The 15,057-nt window shown below is 39.1% G+C and overlaps 2 protein-coding genes across 3 annotated transcripts in view; one reads left to right on the top strand and one right to left on the bottom strand.

Moving 5' to 3' along the window:
• Window position 1: 1 nt before the first annotated feature.
• Window positions 2-5,473, top strand: PNO1 (partner of NOB1 homolog; the record flags this gene model as incomplete). The annotated part of the gene is made up of 7 exons (XM_005425811.3): window positions 2-34; window positions 117-266; window positions 1,873-1,956; window positions 3,463-3,523; window positions 4,003-4,120; window positions 4,640-4,710; window positions 5,167-5,473. Coding segments are annotated over 7 exons (585 nt in total), but the record flags the coding sequence as incomplete, so codon positions are not given.
• A 1,402-nt stretch (window positions 5,474-6,875) lies between these two features.
• The window catches only part of PPP3R1 (protein phosphatase 3 regulatory subunit B, alpha), a 36,778-nt gene continuing 28,596 nt past the window's right edge, over window positions 6,876-15,057 (bottom strand). For both annotated transcript variants that reach the window (XM_031060963.1, XM_014308965.2), the window contains exons 3-6: window positions 12,827-13,003; window positions 11,364-11,423; window positions 10,448-10,632; window positions 6,876-9,040 (exon numbers count right to left, since the gene is read on the bottom strand). In XM_031060963.1, the coding sequence (XP_030916823.1) occupies window positions 8,993-9,040; window positions 10,448-10,632; window positions 11,364-11,423; window positions 12,827-13,003 (470 nt within the window). In that variant the 3' untranslated portion in view covers window positions 6,876-8,992. The remainder of the gene's footprint in view (window positions 9,041-10,447; window positions 10,633-11,363; window positions 11,424-12,826; window positions 13,004-15,057) is intronic.

Consider the following 15,057-nt stretch of genomic DNA (forward strand, 5'->3'; position numbering starts at 1 on the left):
GGCGTTCCCACCCGTGGCCGCCGAGGCGCTCGGGGTACGCGGGGTGCCGGGGAAATGCCGCTCCCGGATGTCCGCTATCCCCCGCCTCACGGCCTGCTGCGTCTCGCCCCCGGTAGGTTGGGAAAGGTGAGCTGAGGAAGATCCCTGTGCCGGCCAACAGGTACACGCCGCTTAAGGAGAACTGGATGAAGATATTCACGCCCATTGTGGAGCATCTGCAGCTTCAAATCCGGTTTAACTTGAAAACGAGAAATGTTGAGATCAAGGTAAGGGGAGCAACTTCTTGGGCCTTCCCCGGTAAGAGAAGGTTGTGTGCAGACCTCGTAGCACCTTCCAGTGTCTGACGGGGCCTCCAAGGAAGCTGGAGAGGGGCTCTTGGTCAGGAACTGTAGTGACAGGACAAGGAGTTACGTTACAAATTGGAAGAAGGAAGATTTAGTTTGGATGTTGGGAAGGATTTTTTTACTGTGAGAGTAGTGAGACACTGGAAGAGGTTGCCCGGGGCTACCCCAACCCTGGCAGTGTTCAAAGCAGGTTGGATAAGGCCTTGAGCAGCCTCGTTTAGTGACGGATGTCCCTGCCTGTGGCAGGGGGGTTGGGACTAGGTGATCTTATGGTCCACTCCAACCCCTTACCGTTCTATGATTCCGCCTTCTGAAAAGCAGGGCCTCTCCTCATGGGTGTTCCTGGTCTGCAGATTAAAGACTAGAGAAGTCATAAATCCCATATAATGCTTGGAAAAATGGAAACTCTGTGGTGTCACCTCCCTGGGGATCACATCTGGCAGTTGTTGCTTAGAACAAGTAATTACTGCAAGTAAAATCCAAAACTACAGATCTGTTCCACAAGGAGCCCCCAGAAGCTGGGGGAGTGTTCAGGTTTTGTAGGAGAAAGTTATGTACTATAGAAAGTTATGTACATTAAGGAAGAATTTTCATCCGTGTCTTAGATACAGTTTTGTAATTCAGTGTTTTCTGGCTATTTAAGGTTACCAAATACTGACGTGACAGTAAACAGTATCTTTTAAGGGGGCACTGAATCTCCTAATGCCTTTGTTTGTGACAAACGATTAGGGCCCATAGTTTAATAGCATATGATTTTTCTTTAATGGATTGCAATGGAATACCTTAGGGCACAGACACCAGTATAAACCTGTAATTCTTGTAGATACTCATTCTTTATCCTTATTCCTCTTAAAGAATGTTCACACCAGGAATTTTTAAGGGCATATCTAAAATTCTGACATACGACTCACTGTATTAGCACCACTGACATGAGAGATCTTCCAATGTAATAGTGAAAATACAAGAGGAATTTTGCTTCCTAACCATGAAATGTTATCACAAGTTTGATGGCAGGAATTGGAGGAAAGGTGACAGAATTATCCCTTATTTACTTTACTTCCTAGAAATAACCTCAGGGGAAAGGTAGGGAGGAGCAGGAACTCCTGCAGTTTCACTCCATAACTCTGCAGGAGAAAACTCTGGGATTTTAACACTTTGATATGAAATGATGTCTGGTGAAAAACAAGGTAGTTTTGTTCTTAATCAAGGTAGTTTTATTTTGCCCATATCCATCATCAATATAAAACTTTGAAATCAATTTCATTCATCTGCTAAGGTATATTTAGAATATTGTCATTAGAATAACTCTGCTGCCATCACCATCCTTCTCTTTTTCCTGCTGTTTGCTGTTGCAGTTTAGTTTGTGTTGGTTTTGGGTTTTCTCCACCAAAAGGGTTCTACTCAGCCAGTGGTGGTGCGGATTTTCAGCAGCTTTTCTCTTCTCTTCTCTCCTCTCCAAGCGCAGGCTGATCTTTAAAGTTCTGATCCTACCTTGCCTGGTCTTAATTCACAACTTCTTGTCTTGCAGACTTGTCAAGAGACAAAGGATCTCAGTGCTCTGACAAAAGCAGCTGATTTTGTGAAAGCCTTTATACTTGGATTTCAAGTAGAGGTGAGTCTCCTAACAACCAGATTGTGAGATTGCTCCAGTTTACTGGTCTGTCCCTGGCCTCTCTGCAAATTACATTAAGAAATAAAAAGAGAAAAATCCTTAGGTGGTTTTCTAGAAATCAGTGTTTTCTAGAAATTGTGACTGGAGTAGACATCCAGTTTCTTAAGATAATGCCGGATAAAAAAGTAGCCTACAAACAGCACATAAACAGAAAACATAGGTTGTGTGAGACAAGCATAAAGGAATAATCTCCCTCTGAGGTCCCCTGCACTGGTAGAGACTGCTCATTTTTCTTAAGCCCAAACCAATAACCTCCAGTCTGTGCAAAACTCACAGAATCACAGAATTTACGAGGTCAGAAAAGACCTGTGAGATCATCAAGTCCAACCTATGACTTTAACTACTAAACCATGGCACTGAGTGCCACATCCAGTCATTTTTTAAACACCTCCAGGGATGGTGACTCTATCAGCTCCCTGGGAAGGCCATTCCAGTGCCCAGTCACTCCTTCTGTGAAGAACTTATTCCTAATATCCAGCCTAAACTTCCCCTGGTGCAGCTTAAGACTGTGTTCTCTTGTCCTGTCACTGGTTGCCTAGGAGGTGAGACCAACTCCCACCTGGCTACACCCTCCTTTCAGGCAGTTGTAGAGAGTGATGAGGTCTCCCCTGAGCCTCCTTTTCTCCAGGCTGAGCCCCTCCAGCTCCCTCAACCACTTCTCGTAAGACTTTTGTTCCAGACCCTTCATCAGCCTTGCTGCTCTTCTCTGGGCACATTCGAGCATCTGAAAGTCCTTCTTAAATTGGGGCGCCCAAAGCAGTATTGGACATAATAGTCAAGGTATGGCCTAACCAGTGCAAAGTACAGGGGAAGAAAGACTTCCCTGGTCCTGCTGGCCACACTGTTCCTGATACAGGCCAGGATGCCATTTGCTTTCTTGGCCGTGTCGGTACACTGCTGGCTTGTATTCAGCCAGCTGTCAGCTGAACCCCCAGGTTCCTTTCTACCTGGTTGCTATTGTGGCCAATGTGTAGGACCTGGCACATGGACTTACTAAACCTCGTATTAATGGATTGGGCCCATCTATCCAGCCTGTCCAGGTCCTTCTGCAGAGCCCTCCTAGCCTCCAGCAGATCACCACTTATGCTTGCAGCTTGGTGTCATCTGCAAATTTGCTAAAGGTGGACTCCTCATCCAGATTATCAGTAGATACTAAATAGGACTGGGCCTGTTGGAGCAAACAAACCCACTTTTTCAGTGTTGTAGGGGCTGCTCCTTGCCCTAGACCTGTACTGGATCCACTAGCACTTTGGAGGCAGGGCTGAATGCAGGGGCATCCAAACCCGTGTAGAGTTCTCTAGATGGAAATATTTGTATTGCTGTTAAAAAAAAGTGGATTTAACTTTAGTTGTTATTTGCTAGGTTGTGTGTATAAAGAGAACAGCAGCTTTCAGCTGTGTTACTGGAACAAAATAACTGCTGATAACAGATCTCCTGCTCTTTTAGGATGCCCTTGCTCTCATCAGATTAGATGATCTTTTTCTAGAGTCATTTGAAGTTACAGATGGTGAGTATTTTCTGATGCAGCATTCAAGAAGTCATGTGTGTATCCTGCTACTATGGATTTGTTTTTTCTTTCCCCCTGCTCCACTTTTATCACTTGCCCTCATGGATCAGTAAAGTCAGAAACATTAATCTTATGTAGTACTGGGACTCCTTGGATTCCCCGGTAGAGCAGAATCTAAACCTGATCATTTCTACCAGTGTTAGCTTGGTGCACTTTGACTCCATTTCCTTAACACAAAGTGCAGTGCCTTTCTCTGCAGTTCTAAAGGAGACATCTGCAAGCCAGAAACCCCATGTCAGCACTGGCTGCAGTGTGCACTACTAGTCAAAAAAAAGCTGAAATCCAGATGGATCTGTGTTGACCAGTGAAGTTGGTTTTGTAGTACTTGGCACAAGTTGTTTCCAGCAACTTGACCAAGGAAAGCATGAACAGGAATACATACCACTGCTGTTACCCTGGTCATGCTATTCTCATTTCAGTCAAACCTTTGAAAGGAGATCATCTGTCAAGAGCAATAGGGAGAATAGCAGGGAAAGGTGGAAAAACCAAATTCACCATAGAAAATGTGACCAGGACACGCATTGTTCTTGCTGACACGTAAGTACAGACTGACTTCCTCCTAGGCAAAGCACAACCCCTCAGCTAATCCATGTCCTATGCCAGAAACAAAGATAACTTAAATTTTATGACACTGTTATAGAGTAGTAGTAAGAAAAAATATTTAAGAGACTATTTTAATGAATACAAGTTATTTGACCTTTTATTATGAGAATGATGGTGTCACCAGCGTATCTAGAATTCAGTCACTCCCCACAGCATAAGAATTCCTTCTTATGAATAATAAAAGTTGAACTCACCAACAGCACTGTTTTCCTCCTGAAGCTGCTACACTGTTAAATTTGCAAATGGTAAAATCTATTTTTCAAGGATTTAGAAAAGCACAAGTCTTATGTTGTAGGTTTTGTGGGTTTCGGTTGGGTTTTTTTTTGTTTACAAGTGTAGAAAAGAAACTAGGACACTGATAGAAAATTCCACATTTATCTCTAACCTCCAGTTCTCTATTAACTGTGCAATCTCTTAAGTTACTGTTAACTACTGCTACTTTTCTTTTTACAGAAAAATTCATATTTTGGGATCTTTTCAGAACATTAAAATGGCACGAACAGCAATTTGCAATCTAATTTTAGGTAAGTCCTCTTATTTAATCTTCACTACATATGAATCTTGCAGTTTGAGAAACTGCTTTGTGGCTCTCACCCTCTTCCCTGTCCTGTCCACACCTATATGTGGAGTAAATAGCTTGCTGGCAGTTGGCTTGTTACTCTTAAGAGAAAAATTCTGGGGGAGAAGTAGGGAATCCAGGACTTGCTTTCTGGCTCCAAAACCCTCACCACATTGCAGAAAGATGTTCTGCATTTCAATTTAGCTGCAGCATTCCCTAAGGGGTCTCAAGAGCCAGAGGGAGCAACCCATTCTGAAAGCAGAAGTTGAGCTCTGCACTTTTGCAGTAAGATGGTGATTGACCTTGCCCATCCTTCTCACCCTTTGGCTTAGTTCTTCACTTTTAACACAGGTGTGAGAACAACACATCCATTTTTGTGACAGATTACATTTCTTGAGTAGATTTGTGCCTTCTTCTGCAGGAAGTCCTCCATCCAAAGTTTATGGCAATATTAGGGCAGTGGCCAGCAGAGCAGCTGAGAGGTTCTGAGCTGCACCACCAAGGACTGGGGCTGGAAGTCCAGGTTCCTGAAAACAGGAGAAGCCGAGAGCTACAGAAGCCATCAGTTTTCTGCTGGATTTGGAAGCCCAGAAGAAAACCACAATTGTTTGTGCAGTCTGATTGACTTTGGACATGTGGTCTGATTTGAACACACCTAATGTTTCTGTCTAGTCATTAAAAGAGGTTTTAAATTGTGTCTATAGTAAAAGTCCATGATTTTACTTGAACAGCCTCAAACAAAAACCTGCTTCATTACGGATTTTTTGAATATCAGACTTAAGACGCTGCTTCTTCAGAAAGCCTTGGTGTTTAATGTTTTGAGCCTAAAGGAATTGGCAGAGTTAAGCACGTATAAGCACACATCATGGTTTAGTATCTTCCTGAAAGAAGAAGGAGTCAGCTGGAATGCAGAGTTCAATAGCAGGCTGTCCACTGAGTGCTGCTGCTGAACAATGCATCACATGAAAAGAGTAAGATGAAGGGGTAAAATAACACATTTTAACTGAATCCTGAATCTGCACACATATAGATTTCTCAATTCCTACAAATGATCTGTAAGGACAGCCTAGTGAAGCCAAGAGCCACGAGGTTAAGTATGTTCCAGTGTACCAGAGCACAAACAACTGTAAGGTCCTGTGTGTCTCCTTAAAATGCTGCATAAGTAGCATAATGCAGCAAAAGTAGGGGGAGAAATTAGTGACCACTCCCAATAAGATTTAAAAATGGACCCTCTTCTAAACCTGCCAGGCAACCTTCTGCAAAATGACTTGCAAAATAAATAAGTCAGGTTTGGGAATGAAAACAGAAATAATAAGATTATCAAACACACAAGCAAATTAAGTATTTAGGTTAATGTCCAAGTTTCCAGAATAGTGCTTCACAGCATGGGATTACCACTACAGCCAAATCGATTCAAGCCTTCAGTTGTGAATAGATTTAAGACTTGCTAGAGTACCTTGACACACAGTTTAGCAGTCTCAGTGATACAGGGGACAGTGTGTGCATTCTGAGCAGCTCCAGGCACATGTACCTGCTCACTACATTTTCTGTTCCTTGGCTGCTTATGTCATTTATTTCAATTAGCTTCAAAGATAAAGGAGAGTGATGCAAGAGCACACAAAACTGACATTTATCCTAAATTAGGTGCATACCTACACTGACCCAAAGCAGCAGAAGGGAGAGGGCAGCAGAAAGAAGGTCTAAACACCTGCACCCCAAGGAGTTCAGCACAGAGCTGCTATGAAGGGTATACCTGTGCAAGAAGGGCTGGTGTCATCAATACAAAGCTCAGACATTTCCTGAGACATGAACTGCCTTTTATTCTCCACCTACATTAATGTTAGAGGGGGGTTGATTTATTTTTTAAAACCACTTTCCACAGGGATTTCAAACAAAGTAGGTTATCCACTTTGAACATTTAGCAAAGAGAACCAGATGTGCCATTAAACAACCTCAACATGTCTTGAAACACTGAAATGACCCCTGGTTGTTTTCAGCAGACTGCACCCTGTGGAGTTTTTCAGTAAATCTTAATAATCAAGGAGTGGACAAAAAATATGAACAACTTTTCTTCAGAGCAAGGTGCACAGCTGCTTTAAGGTAAACAGGAAAGGTACTGAGCACCCCAGCTAAGGTTCAAATATTTTATTTTGTATTCATACAGTATGAAGGTTCTTATAGTTCCCACAATATATGATGTAGCATGCAGAGGAAAAACTAAACATTCAACATAAATCTTTTTTCCCCACACAAACTGAAAAAAAACCTCATCCCTCCCCTTCCAGTCCCCCATAGGAAGTAACATTAGCACTAATTCCTATAATGCCAGCCAAGATATGCACAAGCAAGAAAAACTGAAAGCATTTGCTAAAATGTTTGTAACAAATACTTATGTACAAAAATTTCACAAAAGACTAATTCCCCCCTGAAGCAGAGCACATGGCAGTTGACACTGGAACAGATACAACCACTGGCTGGGATTATAAACCACGTACTGATCCAGAAGAAGAAAAAAGTTACATGTAGTGGAGATTTTTGTTTTGAACATTAACATTTACCAAAGTTTGGCAACATTATCTTTTTAATTATGCAAATTATGTAAACAAGAGGAACATTTCAAATCGATCTACATGCAAAACTTCATGTCATGCAAGAACACTAAGCACCTGGATTTCTCTCTTACAGACAGAGCCCATGGTGTGCAGCACTCAGTTGAAGGAACAGCTATGGCAGACAGGTGCTTGATTGAAGAGGTTCAGACAACCTGCACTTTCCACCGCTCATTATAAAACATTTTTTTTAAATAGAAAAACTACTATACAGGAAAGATGTACTGTCCTAAAAAAATCTAGCAAATGTTTTTCTTCCAGCCAATAGTACCACTGCAGAAAAGGGAAGGGATGATATAAAGTTGTAAAACATGGCTCGCTACTTTTATGTCACACAAACAGATCAAGTTACCTTCCATTACAAATTATGATATGGACAAATTTAGAAAAGAAAAAAATTCTCCAGGAAAAGGACTGGAGAACTCCAAGAGGTATAAATTTAGATAGTGTGAAGTTTTCCTCCTCTATGGCATACATTAACAAAATTCCCCCCCTGTATGAATCATATATACATATATATATAAAATATTACGAGTTATTTAGCTACCTGTAGTATTTTTTAAATGCAAGGGGGGAAACTATCATGGGTGAAACAACAGAATTTAAGTGGCAAGAACATTTTATAATCTAAGTACTGTATAAAATAAGTAGATGGGAATCCTGCACAGTTATGTTGATCCTAATTTCATTAAGCTAAGCACAAGAGAAAATTGTATATGCATCTACCACCTTAAGCAGCTGTATCTAAATTGAACCCAGAACAGCAGAGTTGTCTTGGCTTCAGGACAGCTGTAACTGCTCCCAATTCCTAGGTGATGAAATCTAACAGCCATCAAAGCATTCCGGAGTCACTGTATGTACATGAGGACTACTTCTTGGCAGTAGCATTCAACTATATTCTCATATTAAGTAGAACTGAACTAAGTTATTTAGCAAAGAGACACGGTCCCTGGTAATATATTAGCAGGTAAAAAGAAACTTAGTCTCCTGTGTTACAAAAAAAAAGAGCAATTAAGGTGATTTAATAAGAAGCAATGCTTTGTCAGCCATTCAATATATAGAAACATCTGAACAGTCACAGGAAAAGAGTTGACCTAAGACCCAGTTAAAACTTTACATTCTTCTACTATATATATAAAACTGTGTGAAATAAAAGTAAGGATGTATATCCACATATTGAACTGTTAATATTCTGCTTGGCACTTTGTACTCTAGTTTTGTTTCTGAGTCAAGTATATTAAATTAAAGCCCACCTAGCTACTACATATAGAAAGCTACATATATATCTATATATAAATACACACACACATATATATATATAGATAGATAGATAGATATTTCCTTGTTATAAAAGATGAAGAAAAATAAATTAAAAAGCCAACCCCTTCCCTTTTCTCCACCACATTGATATGCTCTTTCCATCTTTGCTGTCCTTCAGACTTTAAAGTGCTACACTGAGTTATTGAGAGAATAAAAGTTCAATAACACTTAGTTGGCTTCATGAGGCTCATGTTGGAAAATGTGGCTTCACAGAGAAAAATACTTCCATTTAAATACACAGAGAGCATTGCTGGACGTCTCGAGCAGATCTTCAGAGATGGAGAAGAAAGCAAAAGTGTTGGGTGGTGCCCTACAGAGTCACACATCAACGACCATCTTTTTGTGGATATCTAGGCCTCCTACAACCTGGGAGAAAAAACAAGGTTCAGAAACACGAGAATTGAAAATTAGCAAAGTGCAAAGAACACATTCAATAGATGCACTGAAGTCAATCATAAAGGCAGTACTTCCCTGGCCGTTCCAAACTGATTTACATTTTACAAGTACTGTGAGAGATGAAATTAATTATGTACAAACCAAGGTAGTTCAGTACAATTAGTACAATTTACATGCTCAAAAGCCTGAAAACCAGCACAAATAACACCATTCTGGCATTCCTCTCTATCTCATATTATGACCTTGTATGTTTGTGGATGTTAAATAAAATGGTGACTTCTAAAACATCCTGTAAAACTGTGAACCTTCCCAGGAAAAAGAAAGTACTTTAGGAACAGCAGCAGGATTTCTGACAAAACACACTCAGGAAAGAATTACCAGTTTTCACAGGTGTGTGATCCATGCAAAGCAGAAGGAAAAGGAAAGGTGCCATGTCAGAGAAACATTTTATAATGCAGGAACAAAATTCAAAGGCCAAATGGTATGTGCCAAAGACAACAAATTAAAACTCATTTTTGTAGATACATGGCACCAGATTCAGAGAGGGTAAAATGCAAGAAAAAGAATAAGATGTTGTAGAACTAAAAAGTGTCTTGTCATGAGGTCAACAAAAACTGAAGAAATTAAAAGTAAAGAAGAGGAAAATCCCTCAGTAGCAGAAGGAAAGAAGCCTGGGCAGAAGCCCAAAGACAAAAGAAGAAGCAACATCACATTTGATGGATGGCTGGAAGATGACAGCCCAGTACAAGAAATAAACAAGTAATGCAGTAATCCAGGCATTTGCAGGCTGTAGCTCTAACTTCTTTGCAGACAAAATGTTTTTTACATGATATCACAAAAATAGTTAAACTTAAAAGAAAAATCCCCAAAATGAAAACAACAGAATCTTGTCACTTTAGTAGCTGGCAGCATGGCAGATTTCCACCACCCTCCCTCCCCCTCTTTTTTTTAGAACTCACATATTTTTTGAGTATGAATAAGTTATGTTTGAACTGAAGTTGTAAGTTCAAAGATTAGGGAAAAAAAGCAATGCCCAAACCATGCTATCAAGTGTATCTTCCTTAATATACCATTTAAAAATCAATGTGTAAACACTCATTATTGCAATTTTCAAAGTATCAAGATTCAATGTGTCATTTACTTTTTTTGAGAAAAGAATTTAAAACTTCCTGTCAACTAATTAAACAAATATATCACATGGGTTAAAATCAACCCTTCCAAGTGTTAAATGCTACATTTAAACATTCTGTTCAATAAACCTCTTCAGTTCATAAAAATGCACCTTTTAACTGTTTACTCTTTTTCCAGAGTAGCACTTGAGAGTTTTTTTTTTCCTCTCTCTGTAAATGACTCAATTTTTCTTCAGAAGTTACTTACAGCACAAAATTCTTCAAAGGATATTCTTCCATCACCATCCTTATCTGCATTAATTATGGTTTTATCTACAATTTGCTGTAACTGAGTGTCTTTGAGATTGTTCCCAACCATCATCTTCAGGACCTGGAAGAGCTCTCCATTTGAGATATAGCCATCTTTGTCCATATCATAAATGCGAAAAGCAACTGTAGAAGTAAAAAAAAATAATCAAACATAAATAAACCAACCATTTGGTAGCAACTATGGTTGGAAAACAATATATAATCACTTTAGAAAACACCTGAAATTGTTCTAACACCAGCAGTAAAAGCATTCTGTGAACACCAAAAAAGAAAATCTTCCCCACCACAAGTAAAGCACTCAGCCAGCAAAAAATTACAACCTCCCAGGAAATAGATGACTCAAAATCCCATCTGATTACTTTGCTGCAAACAACTTGTCATCGAGACTGAATTTATTTTTAAACATTTCAGTCACAGTTATTTGGAAGCTACATCCGTAACTGAACCTGTCTCTTTTCCACTCCTAAAGCCAAGGTCTGGAGATGCAGTTCTGAAACAAGAATTTAATGCTTTCCTACTGTAATAGCAAATAATTGAGTATTATTCTTAGGCCCTGTAAGTTCACAGAACGATATAGCAAGCTGTTCTTAAATGAACTTACTCTTTTTAAAAAACAGAAAGCAACTGAAAATTCTTCAACAAGCAACCAATCTCCTCCAACCTTCCCTGCAGAAAAGAGTGCTACCAAATGTTCACAACAAATAAAGGACAAAATGTGCAAAAAGCTTACAATCTACTTTCATTATTTTCCACTCTTTACAACAATTTGAATTTGCCAATTTCTTAATCTTAACTTACAAAAGAGTATTTCTGAGGATCAGAAATTTTTTGTTAAGGAAAATCAAAATACTTACACCTCAACTTCTGTTCTTTATCTCCTTTGACACTGAACTGGGAGACTCCTTCTATAAATTCTAAACAATGCAAGGAAAACATGTATAAAAACCACATTTTTTAATAAACAAAGAAGTTAACATTCAGAAAATTTTAGAAATTGTAAAAGCAATCTAATCTTTAAAATATTGCCTTCTTTGTGATACCTAAATGTCTGTGTACTTTGATATTTAATGTTCTTCAGTGGGAGGAACCCCAAATCCAATGCAGCACTCACTAAACAGACTATGTCACACCAGCATTCAAGTAATTTTGTTGCTGGACCTTCACAAGAACCTGACAGAAAACTAAGATCTTTACTAAAGTTACTCCAGTTGAGACTCCAAATGTACAACTCCTCTCAATACTGGCTTCTCAATGTAAAGAATTACATTGAAACTGAAAACTGCTTTTGAAGAAATTCTAAAATACTTTTCTATTAAAAAAAATTGTTTTTGCCGACTTCCTGTTCCCTTCCAAGAGGAACAACTCTTGATAACTGTTATTAATCACAGCTCAATGTCACAGACAACGTGATCATCATTGCTCATGACTATCTATTTTTTACAAGGGAATTTTGAATAGTTCCATGGAACAATTACTACTTCTGATCAAAACTCAACATTCTGGTTATACTGTAGATATCCCTATAGACATTAATAGGTTTTGCAGAGGTTACCAGCTCTTGTATATTAATATCTTATTTAAAATGTCAGTCTGTCAGTATAAATAAGAGTTAAGTACTTTCTCCAATTAAAAAAAAATGCAAGACTGATTAACCTTCTTTAGTCATAAGAAATACTAAGTTTTACCTTGAATAGAAGTTACAAACATTATCATTTCAGACACTGTTTTAAGATGAACTAGCGAGGAAGATTTTAATCATGGCCCTTTTAATCATGAATATTTAAAATCAATCTAAAATTTTGAAAAATGTAATAAATCAAATCTTCTGTGTTGTTTGGATTTTTTTCCTTCAAGTGTCAATCTAAGATCTACCTAAAAATAACCCCATAAAAGAAGTATCAACAGAAAAACCTGGGCTCCTTCCTATTTTCTAAATACTCCAAAGGACAGATTTCATTTGGACAAATACAACTTACGCAGAAACACATCACTTAGCCTACCACAACTTTCTTCAGTCTCTCCTCAGCATCAAAATTAAGACTCTAAATTGGTGTACTTTAAGAGATATTTAACGAGTAGTCCTTAGTCAGCCTGACTTTAAAAGCTATTACTAAACAATTTGGTCTTTTAAACATTTCACTCAGAAGTCCCCTAATGCAGAGAAACTAGTTTTACTGGTATTTAGTTCCACTAGGATTTAGCACCTTATTTTAACATATCTTCTTCACCTCTCCTGTGTCAGATGAAGAAAAACCTGAATTCTAAAGCTCTAGGAATTCTGAAGTACCACCACCTATCACAGAACACTGTGCCTTACCTTTAAAATCCACTTCTCCATTGCCATCTGTGTCAAATATATCTATTACTCGCTGTACTAATGGGTTCTGTTGCAATTCAGGTAAAGACATGAACTCTTCCACGCTCAGAGAACCAGAGTTGTCCAAATCAAGCTTCTTAAATCTCTTTCCTAGTCTTTTTATCTCATCAGCATCAACTGAAATGAAAAACAACCCCATACTTACTCTCAGAAAGGCTTCAGTAAACCCTTTGCAGTTAAACACAAGGCACATTTCATTGCTTTCCTACAAGATTTTCTCCTACTTTATTTTAACTATTAAACACCTATAACAATAACATGAAATTCTGAAGACAAACACAATTTTATTTTAAATAAGACTTACCTTTTTCCCTCCCTGCACCTGCCATAATACAGTTATTAGCGTTGTGACTCACTGAATACCACATGCTGACACAACATTTTGAAGGATTGAAGATGCTTAGCTAGTTACTTAGTCAGCTCTTACAAATACCAGATATGAAGAATCTGAGGAAGAGACTAAGTGTTCTCTGAAGGAAACAGCATTATGTTTACACTGGACTAACACAGTATGTCAGAAAGACAATTATATTCAACTTATTAGCAAAAGTAGCGCTTTTTCAGCACACCAAATGTGAGATCTCCTGGGATATGAGTCAAGTTAAGCAGGTTAACAGTCCTACTGGCAACCAGTTATCTCTCACCTACTTAAAACACTCCTCTTACTGACCTAAGATAATTTTTCCTCTCCATCTCAGATGGGAAACAGACACACCTGTAGCCACAACTTGCATACAGTTTTTTTTTTGTCCCAGAAATTAAAGTAGATTCAGGTTCTGTAGCAGCACCTCTTCATCTAATCTGTTAAAATTTATAGAGAATCTAAATTAAAGCATATACCTAGTACCCTATTTTACACATCTGATTATGCCAAGAATAGACTAAACCAGTGAATCTATAAAAACAATTAAAAGCAATCATGTACTTTGCTACTGCTGAAAAGCTTGAAAAATTTCTCCATAACAACCTGAAAATACCCTGTCAGCAGCCTCATTTACAAGATCCAAGTCTGTTCACATGTTGCTCACCGTTTTTAGCTACAAAGGAGCAACTGAGGTTTTTAGGAAGCCTAGAAGGGGCTCAGTACAGAGCAAACTACAGCAAACATACTCTGCAGAACCTAAGACTGCAAACTCACCCTACCAACCTTCTCCTTAACATGTGCAGGTCCCTCAGTACTTCTTAGCTCCATTTAGTAGTGTGTTTGGTCCAACAGTAATAGACATTTTATCGTATCTTCTACAAGGCACATGCATCCACCTGATCCATTTCACATCACAACAGTACCTTCTTAGGCTTTTGTAAAAGTGCAGCATAAAATCGAAGAGCTCTGAGTCTTTCCAATACATAAGGTCAGCCAAGCTGCAGAGCTTGATGTCTTGAAATTGTAGCTAACTCAGAGACCTAATCCTCTACCAACAGTAACCAACTGCCACTTCAGTTTCTTGATATCCTTGTCTAAAAACCCGTGAGACACAAATACAGAGTCCTCAGGACTGCACTATTTCAGAATGAAAGAGAGCCTGACAGAAGTCCAAAGGCACAAGATGATTTTCTGCCATTCTGCAGTCTCAGTTATTGCTTGCAACTGCAGAGGCAAAGGGCAAAAACCAGTCTGCAGTCTCAGAATAATCTTCTCTTTGCTGTGCCAGAAAGGGACGGACCTGATTCTGCCTCTAGGGCTAAAAAAGTGAGACTAAACATAATTAGCTTTCCTCGGTTTCTAGTAAGCAATGTGGTATTTCACATAATTAACCTCTCAACTGCATTGAAATATTCCTTTTACCCCAGTTTGTGCAGAAGCCTTGACCATAACTGGAGGTGTGCCCTGAACAGCACAACAGCACAGTAGTGGGAGCAGCACATTGCACACCTACCCAGGAACTCCTCCAGATGACACAGAAGGAGACAGAGCACCACATAGTAACCTGGATGTAGAACATCATCGTGGGACTAGAAGAATACAGTATTAAAAAGGAATGGCAAAGCAGAGCTCCATGGGCAATTTTGTGAGTTCCATCAGCACAAAATGCTGCTTCTCCCCAATACACTGAAAGGTATTTTCCAACTTTTGCTTCTGTGCACAGAAACTGTTTTGCCGCCACTTCCAGTCCTGCCACTGGACAATTACTGGGCCCAGCCCATTTTAATGCAGACAGCGCCTTGGCAAG

Source organism: Geospiza fortis, unplaced genomic scaffold, assembly GCF_000277835.1.
Source record: "Geospiza fortis unplaced genomic scaffold, GeoFor_1.0 scaffold134, whole genome shotgun sequence".
Classification (NCBI taxonomy): Eukaryota; Metazoa; Chordata; class Aves; order Passeriformes; family Thraupidae; genus Geospiza; species Geospiza fortis.